Here is a 26,971-nt window from a genome sequence, read left to right as displayed (position 1 = left end):
GGTGCCAGTAGTTGGTTACTCACCTACCTAGTTAAACCCTCCTTGGGGAGCAGACAGCAGGTCATCCATGGACTATAGGACACCTGTATTATCTGATCACCCTTGATGTACTGAAGCTGGGGGTGTTCCCAGGCCGGGTTAAGTACACTTATTTTTAGAACTTGATTTAAAGCATGTGTCGGTGTGGACCGGGGTTGACCAGAGGTTACGTGAGGATCAATATTATCATAGTCTGTTTTTTAACCCTGGGCACATGCATGGGCTCCCTGTGTTGTATGACTTCCTCATGGGTGAGATGTTAATGTCACCTTTAAGGTTTAGAATCATCCGTCGGGGTTCATCTCAAGAGTCAGCATTCTTTGTATGTGACCTTGTCTCTCTCTTTCACACACACAAAAGCATGTGCGCGCACACACACATACATACATACAGATACACACACACACACACACACACACACACACACACACACACACACACACACACATACACATGCATACATAGACACACATCATACACATACACACATCATACACACCCCATCTCCTGTTCAACCCAGTATTCTGTATTTTCTCCCTCTGCTCCATCCCAGAGGCCAGATGCCGTCGCAGGCAGAGATTAACTACCTGAACAAGGCCAAGTGGCTGGAGATGTATGGGGTGGACATGCACATGGTCAAGGTGAGGAGAACAGAACGTGCTGTACTGGTCCTGTGTCTCTCACCTGGTAGAGCATGGCACTTTCAACGCCAGGGTTGTGGGTTTGATTCCCACGTGGGACCAGTATGAAGACGTTTGATCTCACTACTGTTCGTCGTTCTGGATAAGAGCGTCTGCTAAATGATGTGACTGTAAAAAGGGAAACGCAGTGCGCTAGTTTTTTTATTTGATTTATTTCACCTTTATTTAACCAGGTAGGCAAGTTGAGAACAAGTTCTCATTTACGATTGCGACATAGTGACGATTTAACGACGATGACAAACATAAACAGGAATACTGCGCTGAATGGTTGTGTCCGCTTTTCCCCTCCAGGCTCGAGATGGTAATGAATACCAGTTAGGACTGACTCCCACTGGAGTGCTGGTGTTTGAGGGAGAGACCAAGATAGGCCTGTTCTTCTGGTAAGAACACATTTAAGCTCCTAACTCTGCTGGTGCGTTCACTTTCCAATGGACAAAGCCCTGTGTCAATAGATAGTAAGGCACATCCTTGTTTTTTAACAGAACAACTGGAAAACGTCTTACACCTGTTGTATCTGAAACACTAGTGTGTGTGTCTGTCCCACAGGCCCAAGATCACCCGTCTAGACTTTAAGAAGAGCAAGCTGACCCTGGTGGTGGTGGAGGAGGATGGAGAAGAGGCTCAGGAGACAGAAGAGGTAATAAACCAACCCTACTCCACACTGGGGTAGACATGGTCCCTACTATGAGACACACACACACACTGGGGTAGCCATGGTCCCTACTATCTATCTCACACACACACACACACACACACACACACACACACACACACACACACACACACACTGGGGTAGCCATGGTCCCTACTATCTATCACACACACACACACACACACACACACACACACTGGGGTAGCCATGGTCCCTACTATCTATCTATCTCTCTCACACACACACACACACACACACTGGGGTAGCCATGGTCCCTACTATCTATCTCTCACACACACACACACACACACTGGGGTAGCCATGGTCCCTACTATCTATCTCACACACACACACACACACACACACACACACTGGGGTAGCCATGGTCCCTACTATCTATCTCACACACACACACACACACACACTGGGGTAGCCATGGTCCCTACTATCTATCTCTCACACACACACACACACACACTGGGGTAGCCATGGTCCCTACTATCTATCTCACACACACACACTGGGGTAGCCATGGTCCCTACTCGTCAGTGAGTGAGCTGAAGAAAATCAGAAATCAGCTCAATGTAATTGAAGAATCCATTGAATCTAACCACTTCAGGAAAAATTGGAAAACGCTAAACAAGAACAAACAGTGAAAACATATACATGATGAAATACAAATCTTAGAATCAACTATTAAAGACAACCAGAACCCACAGGATTCTCCAATTACCTTGAATGAACTACAGGACAAAATACAAACCCTCCAACCCAAAAATGACAAATTCCAATTGGCTATACTTACTCTTTAACATCATCCTTAGCTCTGGCATCTTCCCCAATATTTGGAACCAAGGACTGATCACCCAAATCCACAAAAGTGGAGACAAATTTGACCCCAATAACTACCGTGGGATATGCATCAATATACAACCTTGGGGAAATCCTCTGCATTATCATTAACAGCAGACTCGTACATTTCCTCAGGGAAAACAATGTACTGAGCAAATGTCAATTGGATTTTTACCAAATTACCCTGCACTCCCTAATGGACAAACAAACCAACTAAAGGTGAAGTCTTCTCATGCTTTGTTGATTTAAAAAAAAACTTTGACTCAATTTGGCATGAGGGTCTGCTATACAAAATTGATGGAAAGTGTTTGGGGAAAAAAAACATACAACATGATTAAAACCATGTACACAAACAAGTGTGGGGTTAAAATTGGCAAAAAAACACATTTCTTTCTACAGGCTGTGGGATGATGCAGCTTAAGCCCCACCCTCTTCAACGAATTGGTGAGGGCACTAGAAAAGTCTGCAGCACCTGGCCTCACCCTACTAGAATCTGAAGTCAAATGTCTACTGTTTGCTGATGATCTGGTGCTTCTGTCACCAACCAAAGAGGGCCTACAGCAGCACCTAGAACTTCTGCACAGATTCTGTCAGACCTGGGCCCTGACAGTAAATCTCAGTAAGACAAAAATAATGATGTTCCAAAAAAGGTCCAGTCGCCAGGACCACAAATACAAATTCCATCTAGACACTGTTGCCCTAGAGCACACAAACTATACATACCTCGGCCTAAACAGCAGCACCTCAGCTCATTCACAGCTTTGTGGAAGTTACCTGAGACAAGACAAGAAGGGCATTCTATGCCATCAAAAGGAACATAAAATTCGACATTCCAATTAGGAACTTCAAAAAATACTTGAATCAGTTATAGAACCCATCGCCCTTCATGGTTGTGAGGTCTGGGGGAAAAAACAAATTGAGACTCCATGCAGAATTCTGCAAAAATATCTCCCGTGTACAACGTAAAACACCAAATAATGCATGCAGAGCAGAATTAGGCCGATAATCATCAAAATCCAGAAAAGAGACGTTAAATTCTACAACCACCTAAAAGGATACGCACATTGCCCAAAAAATGAGGTGGAAACTGAGCTGCACTTCCTAACCTCCTGCCAAATGTATGACCATATTAGAAAGACATATTTCCCTAATATTGCACAGACCCACAAAGAATTCGAAAACAAACCCAATTTTGATAAAACTCATCTACTGGGTGAAATTCCACAGTGTGCCATCACAGCAGCAAGATTTGTGACCTGTTGCCACAAGAAAAGGGAAACCAGGGAGGGAGAAGGGGAGACTGGGCAGGGAGGGAGAAGGGGAGACTGGGCAGGGAGGGAGAAGGGGAGACTGGGCAGGGAGGGAGAAGGGGAGACTGGGCAGGGAGGGAGAAGGGGAGACTGGGCAGGGAGGGAGAAGGGGAGACTGGGCAGGGAGGGAGAAGGGAGACTGGGCAGGGAGGGAGACTGGGCAGGGGGGAGACTGGGCAGGGGGGGAGACTGGGCAGGGGGGGAGACTGGGCAGGGAGGGAGACTGGGCAGGGAGGGAGAATGGGCAGGGAGGGAGAATGGGAGACTGGGAAGGGAGGGAGAATGGGAGACTGGGAAGGGAGGGAGAATGGGAGACTGGGCAGGGAGGGAGAATGGGAGACTGGGCAGGGAGGGAGACTGGGCAGGGAGGGAGACTGGGCAGGGAGGGAGACTGGGCAGGGAGGGGCAGGGAGGGAGACTGTGCAGGGAGGGAGAATGGGAGACTGGGCAGGGAGGGAGACTGGGCAGGGAGGGAGACTGGGCAGGGAGGGAGACTGGGCAGGGAGGGAGACTGGGCAGGGAGGGAGACTGGGCAGGGAGGGAGAATGGGCAGGGAGGGAGACTGGGCAGGGAGGGAGAGGGAGGGAGACTGGGCAGGGAGGGAGACTGGGCAAGGAGGGAGACTGGGCAGGGAGGGAGACTGGGCAGGGAGGGAGACTGGGCAGGGAGGGAGACTGGGCAGGGAGGGAGAATGGGAGACTGGGCACTGGGCAGGGAGGGAGAGAATGGGAGACTGGGCAGGGAGGGAGAATGGGAGACTGGGCAGGCAGGGAGGGAGAATGGGAGACTGGGCAGGGAGGGAGAACTTCCTAACCTCCTGCCAAATGTATGACCATATTAGAAAGACTGGGGTGAAATTCCACAGTGTGCCATCACAGCAGCAAGATTTGTGACCTGTTGCCACAAGAAAAGGGAAACCAGGGAGGGAGAAGGGGAGACTGGGCAGGGAGGGAGAATGGGAGACTGGGCAGGGAGGGAGAATGGGCAGGGAGGGAGACTGGGCAGGGAGGGAGAATGGGAGACTGGGCAGGGAGGGAGGGGCAGGGAGGGAGAATGGGCAGGGAGGGAGAATGGGAGACTGGGAAGGGAGGGAGAATGGGAGACTGGGCAGGGAGGGAGAGACTGGGCAGGGAGGGAGACTGGGCAGGGAGGGAGACTGGGCAGGGAGGGAGACTGGGCAGGGAGGGAGACTGGCAGGGAGGGAGACTGGGCAGGGAGGGAGGGAGACTGGGAGACTGGGCAGGGAGGGAGACTGGGCAGGGGCAGGGAGAATGGGAGACTGGGCAGGGAGGGAGACTGGGCAGGGAGGGAGACTGGGCAGGGAGGGAGACTGGGCAGGGAGGGAGACTGGGCAGGGAGGGAGAATGGGCAGGGGCAGGGAGAGAAATTCTACAACCACCTGGGCAGGGAGGGGAGACTGGGCAGGGAGGGAGACTGGGCAGGGAGGGAGACTGGGCAGGGAGGGAGACTGGGCAATTTTGGGAGACTGGGCAGGGAGGGAGACTGGGCAGGGAGGGAGACTGGGCAGGGAGGGAGACTGGGCAGGGAGGGAGAATGGGAGACTGGGCAGGGAGGGAGACTGGGCAGGGAGGGAGACTGGGCAGGGAGGGAGATGGGCAGGGAGGGAGAATGGGAGACTGGGCAGGGAGGGAGAATGGGAGACTGGGCAGGGAGGGAGGGAGACAGGGAGGGAGACTGGGCAGGGAGACTGGGCAGGGAGGGAGAATGGGAGACTGGGCAGGGAGGGAGAAGAAGGGGAGACTGGGAGACTGGGCAGGGAGGGAGACTGGGCAGGGAGGGAGGGTGGGACTGGGCAGGGAGGGAGACTGGGCAGGGAGGGAGAGGGAGACTGGGCAGGGAGGGAGAATGGGAGACTGGGCAGGGAGGGAGATGGGCAGGGATGGGCAGGGAGGGAGAATGAGACTGGGCAGGGAGGGAGACTGGGCAGGGAGGGAGACTGGGCAGGGAGGACTGGGCAGGGAGGGAGACTGGGCAGGGAGGGAAGGGAGACTGGGCAGGGAGGGAGGGAGACTGGGCAGGGAGGGAGAATGGGCAGGGAGGGAGACTGGGCAGGGAGAGACTGGGCAGGGAGGGAGACTGGGCAGGGAGGGAGACTGGGCAGGGAGGGAGAAGGGAGGGAGACTGGGCAGGGAGGGAGACTGGGCAGGGACTGGGCAGGGAGGGAGACTGGGCAGGGAGGGAGACTGGGCAGGGAGGGAGAATGGGAGACTGGGCAGGGAGGGAGACTGGGCAGGGAGGGAGACTGGGCAGGGAGGGAGAATGGGAGACTGGGCAGGGAGGGAGACTGCAGGGAGGGAGACTGGGCAGGGAGGGAGACTGGGCAGGGAGGGAGACTGGGCAGGGAGGGAGAATGGGAGACTGGGCAGGGAGGGAGAATGGGCACTGGGCAGGGAGGGAGACTGGGCAGGGTGGGCAGGGAGGGAGACTGGGCAGGGAGGGAGAATGGGCAGGGAGGAGGGAGACTGGGCAGGGAGGGAGAGACTGGGCAGGGAGGGAGAATGGGAGACTGGGCAGGCAGGGAGGGAGAATGGGAGACTGGGCAGGGAGGGAGAATGGGCAGGGAGGGAGAATGGGCAGGGAGGGATAATCATCAAAATCCAGAAAAGAGACGTTAAATTCTACAACCACCTAAAAGGATACGCACATTGCCCAAAAAATGAGGTGGAAACTGAGCTGCACTTCCTAACCTCCTGAAATGTACAATACCCCCTAATATTGCACAGACCCACAAAGAATGACTCATCTACTGGGTGAAATTCCACAGTGTGCCATCACAGCAGCAAGATTTGTGACCTGTTGCCACAAGAAAAGGGAAACCAGGGAGGGAGAAGGGGAGACTGGGCAGGGAGGGAGAAGGGGAGACTGGGCAGGGAGGGAGAAGGGGAGACTGGGCAGGGAGGGAGAAGGGGAGACTGGGCAGGGAGGGAGACTGGGCAGGGAGGGAGACTGGGCAGGGAGGGAGACTGGGCAGGGGGGGAGACTGGGCAGGGACTGGGCAGGGGGGAGACTGGGCAGGGAGGGAGACTGGGCAGGGAGGGAGACTGGGAGACTGGGCAGGGAGGGAGAATGGGAGACTGGGCAGGGAGGGAGAATGGGCAGGGAGGGAGAATGGGCAGGGAGGGAGAATGGGCAGGGAGGGAGAATGGGAGACTGGGAAGGGAGGGAGAATGGGAGACTGGGCAGGGAGGGAGAATGGGAGACTGGGCAGGGAGGGAGACTGGGCAGGGAGGGAGACTGGGCAGGGAGGGAGACTGGGCAGGGAGGGAGACTGGGCAGGGAGGGAGACTGTGCAGGGAGGGAGAATGGGAGACTGGGCAGGGAGGGAGACTGGGCAGGGAGGGAGACTGGGCAGGGAGGGAGACTGGGCAGGGAGGGAGACTGGGCAGGGAGGGAGACTGGGCAGGGAGGGAGAATGGGAGACTGGGCAGGGAGGGAGAATGGGCAGGGAGGGAGACTGGGCAGGGAGGGAGACTGGGCAGGGAGGGAGACTGGGCAGGGAGGGAGACTGGGCAAGGAGGGAGACTGGGAGACTGGGCAGGGAGGGAGACTGGGCAGGGAGGGAGACTGGGCAGGGAGGGAGACTGGGCAGGGAGGGAGAATGGGAGACTGGGCAGGGAGGGAGACTGGGCAGGGAGGGAGAATGGGGGGCAGGGAGGGAGAATGGGGGGAGACTGGGCAGGGAGGGAGACTGGGCAGGGAGGGAGAATGGGAGACTGGGCAGGGAGGGAGAATGGGAGACTGGGCAGGGAGGGAGACTGGGCAGGGTGGGCAGGGTGGGAGACTGGGCAGGGTGGGAGACTGGGCAGGGAGGGAGGGAGACTGGGGGAAGGGAGGGAGGGAGACTGGGAGACGGGGCAGGTAGGGAGGGAGACTGGGAGATGGGGCAGGTAGGGAGGGAGACTGGTTGACCAGACATATAGTTGTGTAATGGGACAGAGTAGACCAGGGATTGGCAACAGGAATTATGTTAAGAATGAGTTTAATTTAGGACGTCTGTTCCTAAGCTTTCCCACAAAATAAATCATATACCATAGACTTGATTGTAATCGAGGTATATAATGATTTCATTTTCATATACATTCTCTTTTTGGGATTAGTTGTGGTCAATTTGCAGTGTACAAATGATTCTCATTCTTTTCCGGCCCCCCACCATTCGCTCGGACAAAAATTGGCCTGCAGCTGAACCTAGTTGCCTAGTTACCCCCTGGAGTAGACTAATTAAAGTCATGATTTATGAAGCTACTCTGGACTGTTGCTCAGCCAGTCGGGTGGTCAGGTGACCACTTGGAATGTGTGAACTATGTTGCACCATCGGAATGTGTCCAGGGTCTTGACTTTGGGACATTTTACTAATCGTGTGAGTGTGTTTTTTTTGTGTGTGTACATGGTGGGTTCTGTGTGTATATGGGGGGTCTGCGTGTGGGGGGGTCTGCGTGTGCACACTCAAAGGTATTCTGGTTGTCCTCTCCTGGTGACTTTGTTGAAATCTTAATCCTGCCTAGGGTTGAAATCCCGGTTGGTTGTTCCCGGAATAGGGGAGAATAAGCAGGAAATCTGGAATCCTCAAACCAGCATTTCTGAAAAACCCAGGGAATTTATTGAAAGTTCCCTAAATTATTCTACCTTAATCCTACATGTGAATGTGTGGTGTTCTCTTTGTATCTCTGTACTCTGCTCTTGTGTCCGAATTAATTTAAGCACTGTTAGCTGAGCGCTGGACAAGACTGATTGTAGTGTACTGAGCAGGCTGACTAGCAGCAGGACAGAGCACTGCTGAGAATGTCGCTACGCTGGCATAACCGAATAGGACATGAGAAGGGATTTAATTTGCCTCATCGAGGTCTGATGGAAAATTGCAATAATGAGCAAGTTAATGAAATGAAGCAGCCTCTTCTCGCTCTCGGGCGCGCGCTCCCTCTCTTGCGTGCTCTGTCTGTGCTTCGCTATAATTTGAGCTAGGAAACTGGGATATAAGATTGTTGTACACTACCGGTCCAAAGTTTTAGAACACCTGCTTATTCAAAGGTTTTTCTTTATTTTTACTGTTTACTACATTGTAGAATAATAGTGAAGACATCAAAACTATGAAATAACACATATGGAATCATGTAGTAACCAAAAAAGTGTTAAACAGATCCAAATATTTTTGAGATGATTTAAATAGCCACTATTTGCCTTGATGACAGCTTTGCACACTCTTGGCATTCTCTCAACCACATTCACCTGGAATGCTTTTCCAACAGTCTTGAAGTAGTTCCCACATATGCTGAGCACTTGTTGGCTGCTTTTCCTTCACTTTGCGGTCCAACTCATCCCAAACCATCTAGTAAAAAGAAAAACCCTTGAATGTATATTTTAATCTGAATTTTAAGAGAAATATAAACTAACCACCTTCCTAATATTGAGTTACACCCTCCCTTTTGCCCTCAGAACAGCCTCAATTTATTGGGGAATGGACTCTACAAGGTGTCGAAGCTGACTCCAATGCTTCCCACAGTTGTGTCAAGTTGACTAGATGTCCTTTGAGTGGTGGACCATTCTTGAAACATTCAGGGAAACTGTTGAGCATGAAAAACCCAGCAGCGTTGCAGTTCTTGACACAAATTGGTGCGCCCGGCACCTTCTACCATACCCCGTTCAAAAGCACTTAAATCCTTTGTCTTGCCCATTCTCCCTCTGAATGGCACACATACACAATCCATGTCACAAGGCTTAAAAATCCTTCTTTAACCTGTCTCCTCCCCTTCATCTACACTGATTGATTTGAAGTAGATTTAACAAGTGACATCAATAAGGGATCATAGCTTTCACCTGGATTTTCCTGGTCAGTCTATGTCATGGAAAGAGCAGGTGTTCCTAATGTTTCGTACACTCAGTATATTACATTGTACTAAGTCTTAACTGGTTTAATTAGCATGTCTCTGGAGCCGTAATAACCAATTAGATCATGGTCTAGTTTCTAGGGGCCAGGACCCAAAGCCCCAAAAACGACCTAACCACTTTTTAGTCATTGTACTGTTTCATGTATGTGTTCCCTAATAATACAGGGGATGTTGTCTCTCTCTGTCTCTCTCTGTCTCTCGCTCTCTCTCCGTCTCAGGGCAAAGAGCAGCAGCACACGTTTGTGTTCCGTATGGACCACCCCAAGGCTTGTAAGCACCTGTGGAAGTGTGCTGTGGAACACCATGCTTTCTTCCGGCTCCGCGGCCCCGTCCAGAAGGGCTCAGCGCGCTCCGGGTTCATCCGCATGGGGTCACGCTTCCGCTACAGGTAGCTATTGAGCAGCATGTGTACACTACGCTCTGAAGTATACTACCATCTGCATATTACTCCTCACCAACCATGTCAGTCTGATATGGTTGATGACAGTACTGCTACACTTAACACTACATTATTCACTCCACTCTGCACAAGTCTCTACACAATGCCCCCAATACAATTCAATCCCCAGTTCATTATTGTAATGCTTTTTAAAACTCAAAAAATGTGCACATTAGACAAATCCACAGATTATAATTTTAATAGGATTTAACTGACCATGTGCTCACATTAAGCTAACTGCCTAATTAAACTCGTTAGAACTTTCAACTTGTCCCGTTGTGTAAAATAGCTTGTCTTGCTGCAGTGTAAACAACAGCCTGCTGAAACAGCAGCTTCAGGCTCTCTTTAGGGCCTTGTTGTTATAATATGGCGTATTTCTTTTTGGAGGACCACAGAGTTCAGCAGGGGTCAGTCCCGTGTCACAACACCTTGTCGGGGGGTTGAGCATTGAAGGCCACCCTGGGGGTAGGAGGGGGAGCTGGGGACTGGGGGTTGAAGGATGGGAGGAGATACAGAACGGTACACTCCACGTCTCTTTTTCCTCTGACGTAGCCCAGCAGTAGCTACTATACTCCAGTTCTTGGCTATATTCCATAGGGCCAGGCGTGTTTCCATCCTGACCGTGTGGCAAACTAGGAAAACCTCAACTGTTACCAGAGAGGAAGGAATCTCTTTGCCTTTTTGTGTTTTCATGTGATCTTCTTCTTCTCTAGCTGAAGTGTCTCCTCCACAAACTTGACTCTTGTTCTCCTTGAAACTGCCACATTTGTATATTTTCCAAGGCTCGTCTGTTTGAATACAAGCTTTCCCTTCAGCCCAGATCTAGCTAAGGATTTTCTATATGTTCAAGTCATTTGCCAAACTGTTTCCCCAGTGTTGGTCCTGAGCCCCAACAAAAGTTCCAGTCAGTATGTGAATCAGTCCTGGTGGTCTGATTGCCAGGGAGGCAATCCCTCTCCCTGCCTGCCTGCCTGTGTTCAGGCTTCACTGGGCAGACTCACTGCCTGATTGTCCCCTGCCTGGTGGTGGGTTGTTTTGGTTTTGCTCTCATTCCCCCTCCTCCTTCCTGTCTGTTGTTCTGGGTTGTATTCACTAGGAACGAAACAGAATCAAACAGGCCCGAAATTGGGGGGGGGGGGGGGGGACTACCTTAACCTGTCCAATAGGAGATGCTTGTTTTCATTTCCCGTAAGCAAACTGTTTTGCTACATTGTACCCTAATGAATTTGACCCTGTTGTCCTCAGTGGGAAGACTGAGTACCAGACCACCAAGGGCAACAAAGCCAGGAGGTCAGCATCGTTTGAGAGGAGGCCCAGCCGACGCTACTCCAGGAGGACCATGATGAACCGGGGTGGGTGGACACACACTGTTTAATATAAATGTAAATCCTTACACATCAGAATTACTCATTTATATGTTATTTCTCTCATTTCTCAGGAACCAACAAACCCCAGGAGTAAGTACACCCCCCAATGTAAAAAATAAATAAATATTAGATATTTGTGAATGTTTATTAAAGGGAATGTTTTGTTACTAAATGTTTGGGATGGGCACTGATCACTGATTGATTAATTTCAAGCTGTTGTTAGACTCATCTCAGTATGATAAACATGACACACACACACACAGAGAGAGAGAGAGACAGACACTATATATTTTTTTTTCTTTGCATTGTTGGGAAAGGGCTCGTAAGTGTTTCACGGTAAAGTCTACCCCTGTTATTTTCTGGTCATGTGACAAATAAAATGTGATCTGATTTTGGACTAGATTAATATCAGAGGCCCTCACACAGTCTGTAGTACCCTCTGGTTTGTGTCCTCCTCCAGGCTTGCCTTTCTCTCCCGTGTGCTGTGAGAGGAGTACACTGGTTATCACACAGTTCTCTGTCCACACTGTGCTGTCTGCTGCAAGAACTTCTAGATCTCTCTCTCTGTGTGTGTGTGTGTGTGTGTGTGTGTGTGTGTGTGTGTGTGTGTGCACGCACACTACTCTGCTCTTTCAGCAGGTGACCTTTTCACATCACAGCAGTAAAGCGTTGTGAATGAGTAATGTTAAATGTCACGGAGAGGAGGGGGTAATTATAAAAGTCAGTCTGACGTCCCCTTCTTCCCATTCCTCATGCTCACTGAATCATAGTGGTTAAATCATGTGTGTGGATTACTTAGGTAGTTAGCAGTGATGTCGTCATGACTGTTGGAGTGATGATGCTCACTTCACGTGCATCGCCGTAGCGATGAGTGATTAATCAAAGGCATAGTGCTCTGACAAGGACATGAGTCCTCCATGGCAGCCATGTCTTCTGTGAAAAACAAGGGTGGAATGTCATTTGCTTCAGGGTTACATCAACATAAGCTCTTAAGGCTGAAAGGTCAAAGGTTAAAAAAACAAAAACAATCATGTCCGTTGAGTTCTCTCTTCTCTCTTTACCAGTCACAACAACGGAATGAGCCCCAACACAGATGCCAAGGTATGTTGCTCTGCTGTCCTTGAACCCTACTGACTCTAGTGACAGTTTCCCAGGCACATATTAAGCCTGGTCTTGGACTGGGAAGCACTTTCTATGGAGAATCTCAATTCAACATGATTTTTTTTATTTCAGGACTTGGAAGAATCAGTGTTAGGGATGGGCGCAGTTATTTTCATATTCAAATAGCCGAACGGACCTAACCCCTGTCTCTCCCCCAGCCCCTCCACATCAGACCTAACCCCTGTCTCTCCCCCAGCCCCTCCACATCAGACCTAACCCCTGTCTCTCCCCCAGCCCCTCCACATCAGACCTAACCCCTGTCTCTCCCCCAGCCCCTGCACATCAGACCTAACCCCTGTCTCTCCCCCCAGCCCCTCCACATCAGACCTAACCCCTGTCTCTCCCCCCAGCCCCTCCACATCAGACCTAACCCCTGTCTCTCCCCCAGCCCCTCCACATCAGACCTAACCCCTGTCTCTCCCCCCAGCCCCTCCACATCAGACCTAACCCCTGTCTCTCCCCCCAGCCCCTCCACATCAGAAGCCCCTGGTCCCTGCCTGTGGTCAGCCCTGCATCCTCAGTCTCCACCAGCAGACCTATGAAAATCGAAACCCTCCCCAGGAGTCCTGGCGGTGGCCAATCGGAGAAGAGGAGGTGAGGCGCTCTCTGTTCTAATGCCATAAGAGCATTAAGCTGCCTAATCTGGTCATCCTGCTGGTCGTGGGTGGCACTGGGGCAGTGGGTGGCACTGGGGCAGTGGGTGGCACTGGGGCAGTGGGTGGCACTGGGCCAGTGCAGTGGGTGGCACTGGGCCAGTGCAGTGGGTGGCACTGGGGCAGTGCAGTGGGTGGCACTGGAGCGGAGCAGTGGGCGGCACTGAGCAGTCATTGGGTACTGGGTAGAGAACACAGAGGCAGCATCCCAAATCACACCCTAATTCCTATGTAGTGCATTGCTTTTCATCAGAGTAGTGGGCTATGGAGGGAATAAGGTGCCATTGTGGACGCGCGTAGTGCCTGCTCTGCGACAGCTAGTGACCAGATAGATGGGGAGACACTTAAATGTGCCTTCCGCATTTAACCCAACCCCTCTGAATCAGAGCGGTGCGGGGAACTGCCTTAATTGACATTCACGTCTTCGGCGCCCGGGGAACAGTGGGTTAACTGCCTTGTTCAGGGGCAGAACGACAGATTTTTACCTTGTCAGCTCGGGGATTCGATCTTGCAACTTTTTGGTTACTGGCCCAACCTTCTAACCACTAGGCCCCCTGGGTCGTGTTCATTAAGCACCAAACGGAATAAATTAGACTGAAACAGTGGTGGGATTACTGGACTTGTTAAATAAGAAACACACATTTTTGTTTTCCTTTGCAAAATGTTTTGAAGCGTTTTCCATGGCGTGCCCTCGTGAACGTGACCCTGGCTACATTACGCTCACCCTGGAGCTCTCAGGAGGTCGGGTGGTGGTGGTTTGGTGAGTGTGCAGAGGTACACTGAGTGACTAGAATGTGAAGGGGATCTGGGGGGTGGTGGTGCATGTTTGACAGTGTGTTATGACACTGAGTAGACGGATAGTGGTTGTAGTCCAGCTACTGCTGCGTTGGTGGTGGCCATGACCCCCGCTGGGGTGGAAACAACAAACTCTCTTTTCTATGAAATACCCCATCCTTTTCCTCAGCCCCCTCTCTCTTCTCTCCTAAAACTTGATCCCCAGAGGATGACTTTGCAATGAAGGCTGTCTGCCTTTCGAATTCCTGACATATTAAAAATAAACGGTTTCCTGTATTTCGTTGACCTTGAAGCTGTGTTACTTTAAGATAAATCCCCATTTTTAAGCTATACTTTTTTTGTTCTAGTATGATGTACTGAAGCCAAACAGACCTTTTCATAAGGCAAGGTATGTACCCTCCAAGTTATCTGGAGTTCTGCTTCAACCAATTAAGTTATCTTGGTCCTGTGATTCAGGGCTGGGGACTGGGTCCTGTGATTCAGGGCTGGGGACTGGGTCCTGTGATTCAGGGCTGGGGACTGGGTCCTGTGATTCAGGGCTGGGGACTGGGTCCTGTGATTCAGGGCTGGGGACTGGGTCCTGTGATTCAGGGCTGGGGACTGGGTCCTGGGGTAAACAAATCATCCTCATCCATGGTAATGGTTGCTCTCTGCATTGATCATCCTTCAATACCAACCCAAATACTCAGGTGACCTTTGGCCTCTGTCCCGTTTTCACGACCACCACTTGTTGTGATCTACTAATGGTACTGTATCCTCCCTACACGTTGTTAACTCCTTTCCCCTTATTGGCTCAGTACCTGGCTGAGATTATATCTACCATTTGAGTCCTTACTTCACTTCTCGTCTCCCTCCCTAGCCATATGAGGAAGAGTAATGAAAAACAAACTTGATTATAAGGATAATGCAGTACTGTAGGCTAGTTGTTTGATTTGATTAAAGCAGCCACTGAGGATAGATCAAAATGTCAGCCCACAGCCTATAAACGCTTAAATCACACTGGGTGCGTATTTCATGGCACTGAGTGAACAAGCTTGAAGGTCTCTGCCAGCTGGCGATTACGATTTAATGAAAGTTGACTTTAGGCCAGAAGGTCTTTAGGCCAGAAGATCTCTTCAGAGCCACTTCACACAGGCCAGGGAAGAGACTCTCACGTTGTCATGCGATCAGATCAGGCTGTAGAACTGAAGATAATGGCACACCATCCTCCCTGGATCTAGGCCTGTTCCCCATCAGTGGTGTAGTAGAGGGTTATATGCAGGTACAGTTAAAAGTCTGAAGTTTACATACACTTATGTTGGAGTCATTTAAACTTGTTTTTTCAACCACTCCACACATTTCTTGTTAACAAACGATAGTTTTGGCTAGTCGGTTAGGACATCTACTTTGCGCATGACACAAGTAACTTTTCCAACAATTGTTTAGACAGATTATTTCACTTATAATTCACTGTATCACAATTCTAGTGGTTCCGAAGTTGACTGTGCCTTTTAAACAGCTTGGAAAATTCCAGAAAAGGATGTCATGGCTTTAGAAGCTTCTGATAGGCTAATTGACATAATTTGAGTCAATTGGAGGTGTACCTGTGGATGTATTTCAAGTCCTACCTTCAAACTCCGTTCGTCTTCGCTTGACATCATGGGAAAATAAAAAAAAATCAGCCAAGACTTCAGAAAAAAGTCTGGTTCATCCTTGGGAGCAATTTCCAAACGACTGGAGGTACCACGTTCATCTGTACAAACAATAGTACGTAAATATAAACACCATGGGACCACGCAGCCGTCATACCGCTCAGGAAGGAGACGCGTTCTGTCTCCTAGAGATGAACGTACTTTGGTGAGAAAAGTGCAAATCAATCCCAGAACAACAACAAAGGACCTTGTGAAGATGCTGGAGGAAATGGGTACAAAAGTATCTATATCCACAGTAAAAACGAGTCCTATATCGACCTAATCTGAAAGGCCTCTCGGCAAGGAAGAAGCCACTGCTCCAAAACTGCCATAAAAAAAAAGCCAAACTACAGTTTGGAGAAATGTCCTCTGGTCTGATGAAACAAAAATAGAACTGTTTGGCCATAATGACCATTGTTATGTTTGGATGAAAAAGGGGGAGGCTTGCAAGCTGAAGAACATCATCCCAACCGTGAAGCATGGGGGGGTAATGCAAATAGTCTGGGTAGCCATTTGACTAGATCTTCAGCAGCCTTATGTCTTGGGGGTAGAAGCTGTTTAGAAGCCTCTTGGAAGGGTGTTCCTAATGTTTTGTACACTCAGTGTAGCTTTTACTCACGTGTGTTAACAGCTCAGTGTTAAGTGGGGAATTCACATGAATAAATGAGGCAAGGATTTGGCTGGAGTTCTGGAGTAACACTGCTCCTAATCCTGTGGATCTGACTGCGACACAGACCAGAGCCAGAGCAGAGACTTTCAGGACCAGTATTATGACTGCGTTTATACTGATGGGAGCCTGACGTCGGACTCGCTGAATAGTTTTTCCAGGGTTTTTTGGTTTTGTTCTTTCCTGTAATTTGATAATCTCTTGCAATGATTCATGTTGAGATCAGATTATTTGTTTGTGCAGTTACCGGCAATGAACTAGACCTGCTAGACACATTCCTTAGCTGACTGCTTAGCTTTCCTGGTTGTACCTCGGAAGATATTGAAGATAACGTCATCGATTCCATTTTCAGTTGTTGAGGATTAACGATGCAGGTGAAGGCCAGTGTTCATTTTCAAGCCCTAAGAAATAGACTTTTACAGAAGCATAGGAGTCATGTTAAATTGGTCTTTAGGTTGCACCCCTCTCCACCCCAACCCGTGGATGATTCTGCATGCTAACCTCTTCTCCTCTCTCCCTCAGTTTACCCTCATTAACCTCCACCAAACACACTCCCAATCACTCCAGTTACCATTAACTGCCTGCCTTCCCACTAACCAATCATCTGCCTGCCTTCCCACTAACCTAACAAATGCATGACAACAAGCACATTTCTAGCTAGCTAGCCACAGTAGCTTTAAAAAAATAAATGTTTCATTGATGTTAAGTTGTCCTCCATGTCTGTCTGTCTGTCTGTCTGTCTGTGGTATGTTCCTGTTACCTCCTATTTGACCTCAGTTTCACACTCATCTATACACACCTCATCATCCACCTTCTATAGAAGTACTGCGAACATCAATATTAAGATTTCTGATTAGTACACCTCTAGCATGCCTTCTTCAGCGGGCTTTGAAGAGCGGCTAGCCTAGTTGTACGGGTATAGAGTTTCCTGCTTCTTCAGCGGGCTTTGAAGAGCGGCTAGCCTAGTTGTACAGGTATAGAGTTGCCTGCTTCTTCAGCGGGCTTTGAAGAGCGGCTAGCCTAGTTGTACAGGTATAGAGTTGCCTGCTTCTTCAGCGGGCTTTGAAGAGCGGCTAGCTTAGTTGTACGGGTATAGAGTTTTGGATGAATTTCAAGGACAGAAACCCATGGACAATATAGACACAGATATATAAAAAATGTATACTATATACTCTATAAAAATGACCCAAGATACTATAGATTGTCATAGAGTACCTGTTAATTACCAAAATTACAGAAGATTTGATTAACTTTGGTAAATAAACAGTAGCTTTGCAATCCCCTAGGTATGCATAAGTATGACAAACACTCTCCACTCACATTGACTTTGTGAAACGGTCAACATTGGAAGAGAGGAAACATATCTGCCTAATCTCAGCTAACCCTGAACTAAAGTTTCATGTAATTGGTCATCTGCTCGATTAAGTTCTTGGTCCATACATGTTAGGAGAAGATCTCAAGAAATACTAGAATGATGAGCGGAACTGGAACGAGGTGCTCCACGAATGTCCCCTTGCGAAATTCTCCAATTAACCAGAGTGATGGAAAAACCCAAAATACTGCTGCTTTTATCATACACATCCCATTCAGTCCCGACAGATTAACTCACTTTCCTCGAAAGATTACGGTCTGCCGATTTTAATCTGTGATTTGAAATGCGGTGCTTCAAATCCACTGATGTAGTTGTGTTAGTCAACCACACTCTAAAGAATGTCACGACTATTCATGTCTCTTTGAGATCATCATGCAGTGATGTCACAACATCTTAATGAATGTAGTGAATTACATAGGGACCTTCCATCACTCCATAAGTTATTTTCAACAGCAACGGTGACACATAGTTAGATCTCTCTTTCTCAATGCTGTTGTAATACTATCATGTAAGAGAATGCTGACTTCGGGACCTCCCGTTTACCTCTGTCTTGCACTTGGTAGGTACACAGATTTTAGTTTGCAGAAAGAATAGTCACCCACAGCTGATTAGTCACTGAACACCTAATACAGGCAAGTCCTTCTCTGTAAGTTTGGCTGTATCTCCTCTCCAGTCCTCTCTCCTCATCTGCTCTGCCACTCCTTCTCTTCCACACACTCCTCTTTTTGACTCCTTCCCCCATACCCCCTGTCTTCTCCTCTCCTCCGCCCTTCCTGTCCAGGCCTCACCCTTTCACCACGCAATGCTGACCCTTCTCCTGGATGTGGGTGAGTGGACGGACACCGCTGGACCTTCCCCCTGTCCCACCCTGGGACACTAGGCTAATACTCAACAAGAGACAGACCAGACAGAGCTCTGTGTGTCTCAGTGACACCTTACCTGGACTATTCTCTCTCTACTCCTGCCCATTCCTCCTCCTCCTCCTCCTCACTCAACCACTGCCATGACCACCCCACCAAAACTGTCTGGGCCTGGCAAGATGGTATTGGAGGGAGAAACAGTAGAACAAAAACCAGTCTGTAGACAGGAACCAAGAGGAGAGAGGGAACATGAACCCACTGAACCACTGTTCTGTTCAATTATAGACAGACTGAAAGACTTATGTCTCTGAAGAATGACTTTATATGATATTTCCAGGGATATGAGGTGTTCCTCTTGTCCTCACTTCCCCCAGTTGGGGAAACCCTCTCATTTCCCCCATTTCCCGATCTGTTACATATCATGTTACTGCCGGCTGTCTTTGTGTATTCTCAATCATCCAACGATTTGATTCAACCCACGTTTTTATCATTGTTGATTTTAATCTGTTTATGGTACGTTTTATGGATCTGCACATGTTTCAGTCTCGCCTTAATCGGTGTTAAGTTAATGCACAAACTATGAATACAGATAGGAATCCATCTTCTAACAGTGTACTTGCTGTAAACTCCTCGCTATTTAATTTTAATTGTAGTCTAATAATTCTATATTATTTCTATATATTGACAGTACTCTTACACAGCTCTACCAATGATTTATTTTTATTTTTTTCATTTTAAATGAACTTCCTGTTTACATTATTAAGTCGTGTTAACAAAGGTTGTCTCAGTATTGTAATTTATTGAGACTTCTGATAATGAACTGAAATAAAGCGCCCAACTCCAGATGGGAAGTGAGTAGGCAGTTGTTGTTTTATATGGTTTCAGTGTAAAGTGCACTGCACTCAGTCATTTGTATACTTGTTTGTTAATTCTGTATGAGGCAACAAGTGCTGTTCGGCTGTATTATGGCCAGTGATGTCACTAGTCCCTGAGGTGTAATTATTAGTAGCTGGCAGCATCTTATTTACTACGAAAGAGGCAGGGGTCGTCTCTCTGACAACTGAAACCAGTTGTATATCAAAGCCTCTTAGGCTGCGTTTACACAGGCAGCCCAATTCTGCTCTTTTGTCCAATAATTGGTATTTTCACATCTTTTCACATCGGATCTTTTTCAGAGCTGATCTGTTTTGCTCAAAAGACTAATTAGTGAAAAAAAATATCAGAATTGGGCTGCCTGCGTAAACGCAGCCTCTCGGCCTGTAATCTCACTGCTGTCACATATGGAATGTGATCTGCTAGCTAGTACACCGCCCCCTCTCTCTACTCCCTCTATCCCCTTCCCTCCCTCTCCAACTCCCTTCTCCCACCAGTCTCCCTTTCCCTCCCAAACTGTGTGTAAAGAGTTCTCAGACCATTGTTGTTCTCCTTACATGGAGTTTGTATAGATGATGCCGTTGTCGTGTTACATGATGTGTGGTGTGTCACGTCTACAGGACTTGAGGCAGTAGGTGGTAATATTTCCCTCAGCTTTCACCGTGTCTTTGTCCTCAGGCTGCAGCCAAGTGTAAGCTACTCCCTGCTGGTCTCACGTCAAGGCCCTCTTTGATGTAGAGAACAATCTACTTCCTCATTACCATACAGTTACCTGAGCTAACTCGAGGCCTGATAAAGCAGCTGTTGACTTACAAGTGTAATTATGGATATGGTCAGTTGATTTCAGGATTAGTCGTGCATGGTGCTGGCTCTGAGCCTCATTCATTAACTGTCACAGTGGGGCAGACTCTTCCGTCTTTCTCATCCAGTGTTCACAGGTAAGTCATACTCATGTTGTGACCCTGTCTTTCTGTACCAGGTGACTTGATCAGGGAGGGGGGGGGGGACCTGGGCCCAGTAACTACCCTGGAGGTTGTTCATTTTGTTGTCAGATCAAATGCTCTGGAAAAACTCTGCTTGTATAGCAGTGTCTCCCTCTCATGCCTGTATCTATCCTCGTGTGTGTGTGTGTGTGTGTGTGTCCGCAGCATGGCCTTGCCACTCGTAGCCGATCTGCTGGAGACATGCGTTAATGACGTCACCCATACACCCGTTCCCATGGCGACAGCAGGCCTGTCTGAGGAGGCGGGGCTAAGCATGGCTGCCTCCGCCTCCAGCCTCACAGGGGAGGAGAAAGTCTCTCTTGCCGGTGAGCTTTCACACAGTCATGCCAAGGCTGGACTTACTGCATGACACCAGTCATGTCATATGTTTAGTAGGTAACAGTAGTAGTAGTACTTGCCTCGTTAAAAGTACTGCCCCTGCAGAGGAAATTGTGTTCGGTAAGGTTGTATAATGTCAAAAAGAAGCGCACTGCCTTGCAAATATCCTGCTTACCAAACACAGGATGTCTGTTATGGGAGGCTTGGTATACCAAAGACGGTCACTGGTGTTATTGAACGTGCTGAATAGAACTATGAAATGTATTCCACAGTTAAATGTTCTGTGTGCTTCACCAGGAGTGTTACTGATAGTAAAGACGTGTCCTTGTTTCTTAAACAGAGGCGGCAGCGCGGCTGAAGCAGCTGGAACTACACAGTCTCTCGCTCCCTGTCCCTTCCAGAGACAACCACAACATGAACAACCAGGTCAATGCACTCAGCTGGATGGGGGAGAGAGAGGGGGGTAGGGGGAGAGAGAGGGGGGGTAGGGGGAGAGAGAGGGGGGGGTAGGGGGAGAGAGAGGGGGGGGGAGAGGGGGAGAGAGAGGGGGGGGTAGGGGGAGAGAGGGGGGGGGGGTAGGGGGAGAGAGAGGGGGGTAGGGAGAGAGAGAGAGGGGGTAGGGAGAAGGGGGAGAGGAGGGAGAAAATGAAAGGGAGATACACTACATGCACAAAAGAGACTGAATACTGTGTACATACACACACACACCGCCCTCTACAGGGAACACACACACACCGCCCCCTCTACAGGGAACAAAGCCTGGTTAGTGTCAGTCAGACGAGCAGCGCTGCGTTGTATGGGAAGGGGCAGAGAGCTGCATGGACCGTCTCTCTGGTGGGGCAGAGAGCTGCATGGACCGTCTCTCTGGTGGGGCAGAGAGCTGCATGGACCGTCTCTCTGGTGGGGCAGAGAGCTGCATGGACCGTCTCTCTGGTGGGGCAGAGAGCTGCATGGACCGTCTCTCTGGTGGGGCAGAGAGCTGCATGGACCGTCTCTCTGGTGGGGCAGAGAGCTGCATGGACCGTCTCTCTGGTGGGGCAGAGAGCTGCATGGACCGTCTCTCTGGTGGGGCAGAGAGCTGCATGGACCGTCTCTCTGGGAAAAAGCTAATGTGTGATGGTTTTTGATTTGATGTGTGCTAAAAGGCAGGGGGCTTGCCAGTAGTGTTGGTTTTAGTTTCACAGGGACCCTAATTGGCTCCATATGCTGAGGAAGACAGTAGGCCACTTTGACAGGCTAATGTATGGACGCAATGGCAGACAGGGAGCAACTCAGTGGGCTGGGGAGAAAGGGTGGGGTGGGAGCCATTGTGGGGTGGGGAGCCATTGTAGGGGTGGGGTGGGGAGCCATTGTGGGGGTGGGGTGGGGAGCAATTTGTGGGGTGGGGCCCATTGTAGGGGGTGGAGTGGGGAGCCATTGGGTGGGGTGGGGAGCCATTGGGTGGGGTGGGGAGCCATTGGGTGGGGTGGGGTGGGGAGCCATTGTGGGGGTGGGGTGGGGAGCCATTGTGGGGGTGGGGTGGGGAGCCATTGTGGAGTGGGGTGGGGAGCCATTGTGTGGGGTGGGGTGGGGAGCCATTGTGGGGGTGGGGTGGGGAGCCATTGTGGGGGGTGGGGTGGGGAGCCATTGTGGGGGGTGGGGTGGGGAGCCATTGTGGGGGTGGGGTGTTTTTTTATCTTTAAGGAAGGTGGAGGGCAGAGCTATTGTAACTACAGCCTTTACAGGAAGATACTGTAGCCCAACTGTGTGTGTCTTGGTCCCCCCCACAAGGAGGATGTGGTGAAGCTCACAGAGGAGTGTCTGAACAGTGTGGCTAGCAGCTCTGTGCCTTCTCCACTTCGCCCCCCAGAGGACCTGAAGAGGAACATTATCAAAGCCCAGGCACACGCTGCCCTCAAGGTACTGAACACCAGCACCACAGAGTTGTGCAGTACTGCCCTCTAGGTACTGAACACCAGCACCACAGAGTTGTGCAGTACTGCCCTCTAGGTACTGAACACCAGCACCACAGAGTTGTGCAGTACTGTCCTCTAGGTACTGAACACCAGCACCACAGAGTTGTGCGGTACTGCCCTCTAGGTACTGAACACCAGCACCACAGAGTTGTGCAGTACTGCCCTCTAGGTACTGAACACCAGCACCACAGAGTTGTGCAGTACTGCCCTCTAGGTACTGAACACCAGCACCACAGAGTTGTGCAGTACTGCCCTCTAGGTACTGAACACCAGCACCACAGAGTTGTGCAGTACTGCCCTCTAGGTACTGAACACCAGCACCACAGAGTTGTGCGGTACTGCCCTCTAGGTACTGAACACCAGCACCACAGAGTTGTGCAGTACTGCCCTCTAGGTACTGAACACCAGCACCACAGAGTTGTGCAGTACTGCCCTCTAGGTACTGAACACCAGCACCACAGAGTTGTGCGGTACTGCCCTCTAGGTACTGAACACCAGCACCACAGAGTTGTGCAGTACTGCCCTCTAGGTACTGAACACCAGCACCACAGAGTTGTGCAGTACTGCCCTCTAGGTACTGAACACCAGCACCACAGAGTTGTGCAGTACTGCCCTCTAGGTACTGAACACCAGCACCACAGAGTTGTGCGGTACTGCCCTCTAGGTACTGAACACCAGCACCACAGAGTTGTGCGGTACTGCCCTCTAGGTACTGAACACCAGCACCACAGAGTTGTGCGGTACTGCCCTCTAGGTACTGAACACCAGCACCACAGAGTTGTGCAGTACTGCCCTCTAGGTACTGAACACCAGCACTACAGAGTTGTGCAGTACTGCCCTCTAGGTACTGAACACCAGCACCACAGAGTTGTGCAGTACTGCCCTCTAGGTACTGAACACCAGCACCACAGAGTTGTGCAGTACTGTCCTCTAGGTACTGAACACCAGCACCACAGAGTTGTGCAGTACTTCCAGGAACGCTTCGAAGCAGGTTCCACAGACCAACACGGGGTTGGGAAGTCAATGGGAGAAGTGAGAGATACTTTCTTAGTTGTTCATTTTAAAACCCATTTACATGTTTCTGCCCATAAGCTTAGCTAGCCACCGTCGCCATGACATCGCCTACAAGCGTGATCAGGGATTTCTATTGGAGGAGCAGTTTCTGTCTATCTTCATACTGTCTGTGCCAGCACTTTGTCGATGGACACTCAGAAATCATCTTGGTGCAACATAGAAATGGTACAGGGATGCTTTGGAGTCTTACATGTAGACGAGGAAGTATTGTATAAGTACTGTAAACTTTTGGATAACCAGGAAGTTGGATACAGTGGCAAGTTTCTTTTTGAAAACCACCAACCTTACACATTGATTGTATTATACCTCCACTGATGTTCTGTATGTTATAGAGCTCCCTGGAGGAGCACGTTGTGATGGGGGACAAGAACACCAATGTACAGGAAGCTGCAGCCAGGTGAGTGAGGACACCGTGAAGAGTCACTACGGTTGTGTTCCTAGTCTCTACCCTTTTAGTGTGCAATCTTTCACTTCCCCTCGTGCATTCAAAACATTGGATGATCATGCTTCATTGTGCGGTATTTGATGGCAAAGGAAACCTCAATCTTGGAATGTCACCAAGCCTCCCCTGTCTCCATCTCCCTGGAGTCACCCCAACACTCCACAGCCAGCCTAAGCCAATCACAGCCTTCCTCCAAAGCTCATTAACAGCTAGAATATTTATGAGGGTTCTTGGCATAATTCTGTTATGACATCAACGGCTCATTCCCAGGGGCTGCCCACTTTTCTGTGGGCAGGACTCTTGGGGTTGATTGACAGGAGGGATTCTTGCAGCAGCTGTAGTGAAGTTAACACAAAAGCCAAAATGTGTTAAGGTGATAATTCCTCTGAAAGAAAACCTAAACACCACAGCTGCATCCCTGTTTTGCCCTTCTCCAGTGACCTCTTATGTTGAGCTTCAAACAAAGTGCACAAGATGAGGGATTGATGTAGTGGTGCAGTAGGGCAATAACAACTGGAGGGAAGCAACAAAGGCGACTCGCATCGAAAAAAATCTACATTTGCCTCAACAAACTGGATGTTTAGGCTGAGCTGAGTAGTGGAGGGTGTTGTAGATCTCTCTTACTGTCCACTCTTTGTCATTCCCAGGCTGAAGGTGCGTAGTGGAGGGTGTTGTAGATCTCTCTTACTGTCCACTCTTTGTCATTCCCAGGCTGAAGGTGCGTAGTGGCCGTATGGGCAGCAACTCCTCCCTGTCTCTAACTGGACGTCCCGAGAGACAGGAGTCAAGGGACCTCCTCAAACCCACACTGCTGACCACAGCTGGGGCCAGGTGAGACTGGGAAATAAACACCTCGCACTCAAAGGAATAGATTGAGGAGTAGGCCTGCCATTTGAAGGGGGGGGGGGGGTTCAATGTGTTCTTTCTTAATGCTTCTTGAAGTAAACTGTGCAGTGTTCATATGGTTTAAATTAGAACTGGTGAGATATTGGTGTGTGTTTGTGTATGTTCCATGTGCTTGCCAATGTTCAGTAGTTAGGGTGTGTGTTGGATGGTGTACAGTAGTTAGGGTGTGTGTTGGATGGTGTACAGTAGTTAGGGTGTGTGTTTATGTCGGATGGTGTACAGTAGTTAGGGTGTGTGTTTATGTTGGATGGTGTACAGTAGTTAGGTTTATGTTGGATGGTGTACAGTAGTTAGGGTTTATGTTGGATGGTGTACAGTAGTTGGGGTGTGTTTATGTTGGATGGTGTACAGTAGTTAGGGTGTGTGTTTATGTTGGATGGTGTTCAGTAGTTAGGGTGTGTGTTTATGTTGGATGGTGTACAGTAGTTAGGGTGTGTTTATGTTGGATGGTGTACAGTAGTTAGGGTGTGTGTTTATGTTGGATGGTGTACAGTAGTTAGGGTGTGTGTTTATGTTGGATGGTGTTCAGTAGTTAGGGTGTGTGTTTATGTTGGATGGTGTACAGTAGTTAGGGTGTGTGTTTATGTTGGATGGTGTACAGTAGTTAGGGTTTATGTTGGATGGTGTACAGTAGTTAGGGTGTGTGTTTTATGTTGGATGGTGTACAGTAGTTAGGGTGTGTGTTTGTTGGATGGTGTTCAGTAGTTAGGGTGTGTGTTTGTTGGATGGTGTACAGTAGTTAGGGTGTGTTTATGTTGGATGGTGTACAGTAGTTAGGGTGTGTGTTTATGTTGGATGGTGTACAGTAGTTAGGGTTTATGTTGGATGGTGTACAGTAGTTAGGGTGTGTGTTTATGTTGGATGGTGTACAGTAGTTAGGGTGTGTTTATGTTGGATGGTGTACAGTAGTTAGGGTGTGTTTATGTTGGATGGTGTACAGTAGTTAGGGTGTGTGTTTATGTTGGATGGTGTACAGTAGTTAGGTTGTGTGTTTATGTTGGATGGTGTTCAGTAGTTAGGGTGTGTGTTTATGTTGGATGGTGTTCAGTAGTTAGGGTGTGTGTTTATGTTGGATGGTGTACAGTAGTTAGGGTGTGTGTTTTATGTTGGATGGTGTTCAGTAGTTAGGGTGTGTGTTTATGTTGGATGGTGTACAGTAGTTAGGTTTATGTTGGATGGTGTACAGTAGTTAGGGTTTATGTTGGATGGTGTACAGTAGTTGGGGTGTGTTTATGTTGGATGGTGTACAGTAGTTAGGGTGTGTGTTTATGTTGGATGGTGTTCAGTAGTTAGGGTGTGTGTTTATGTTGGATGGTGTACAGTAGTTAGGGTGTGTTTATGTTGGATGGTGTACAGTAGTTAGGGTGTGTGTTTATGTTGGATGGTGTACAGTAGTTAGGGTGTGTGTTTATGTTGGATGGTGTTCAGTAGTTAGGGTGTGTGTTTATGTTGGATGGTGTACAGTAGTTAGGGTGTGTGTTTATGTTGGATGGTGTACAGTAGTTAGGGTTTATGTTGGATGGTGTACAGTAGTTAGGGTGTGTGTTTTATGTTGGATGGTGTACAGTAGTTAGGGTGTGTGTTTGTTGGATGGTGTTCAGTAGTTAGGGTGTGTGTTTGTTGGATGGTGTACAGTAGTTAGGGTGTGTTTATGTTGGATGGTGTACAGTAGTTAGGGTGTGTGTTTATGTTGGATGGTGTACAGTAGTTAGGGTTTATGTTGGATGGTGTACAGTAGTTAGGGTGTGTGTTTATGTTGGATGGTGTACAGTAGTTAGGGTGTGTTTATGTTGGATGGTGTACAGTAGTTAGGGTGTGTTTATGTTGGATGGTGTACAGTAGTTAGGGTGTGTGTTTATGTTGGATGGTGTACAGTAGTTAGGTTGTGTGTTTATGTTGGATGGTGTTCAGTAGTTAGGGTGTGTGTTTATGTTGGATGGTGTTCAGTAGTTAGGGTG

At 49.1% G+C, this 26,971-nt stretch overlaps 1 protein-coding gene across 1 annotated transcript in view; it reads left to right on the top strand.

The window, feature by feature from the left end:
- The window catches only part of LOC139380897 (band 4.1-like protein 5), a 44,543-nt gene that overhangs the window by 14,590 nt on the left and 2,982 nt on the right, over window positions 1-26,971 (top strand). The window contains exons 9-21 of the mRNA XM_071124052.1: window positions 593-680; window positions 1,032-1,120; window positions 1,287-1,377; window positions 9,676-9,845; window positions 11,142-11,248; window positions 11,335-11,353; window positions 12,328-12,364; window positions 12,891-13,018; window positions 20,463-20,623; window positions 20,977-21,062; window positions 22,407-22,535; window positions 23,998-24,062; window positions 24,819-24,938. Coding sequence (XP_070980153.1) covers window positions 593-680; window positions 1,032-1,120; window positions 1,287-1,377; window positions 9,676-9,845; window positions 11,142-11,248; window positions 11,335-11,353; window positions 12,328-12,364; window positions 12,891-13,018; window positions 20,463-20,623; window positions 20,977-21,062; window positions 22,407-22,535; window positions 23,998-24,062; window positions 24,819-24,938 — 1,290 coding nt within the window. The remainder of the gene's footprint in view (window positions 1-592; window positions 681-1,031; window positions 1,121-1,286; window positions 1,378-9,675; window positions 9,846-11,141; window positions 11,249-11,334; window positions 11,354-12,327; window positions 12,365-12,890; window positions 13,019-20,462; window positions 20,624-20,976; window positions 21,063-22,406; window positions 22,536-23,997; window positions 24,063-24,818; window positions 24,939-26,971) is intronic.

Source organism: Oncorhynchus clarkii, chromosome 22 (genome assembly GCF_045791955.1).
Source record: "Oncorhynchus clarkii lewisi isolate Uvic-CL-2024 chromosome 22, UVic_Ocla_1.0, whole genome shotgun sequence".
Taxonomy (NCBI): domain Eukaryota; kingdom Metazoa; phylum Chordata; class Actinopteri; order Salmoniformes; family Salmonidae; genus Oncorhynchus; species Oncorhynchus clarkii.
This window is presented reverse-complemented; position numbering and strand designations above follow the sequence as displayed.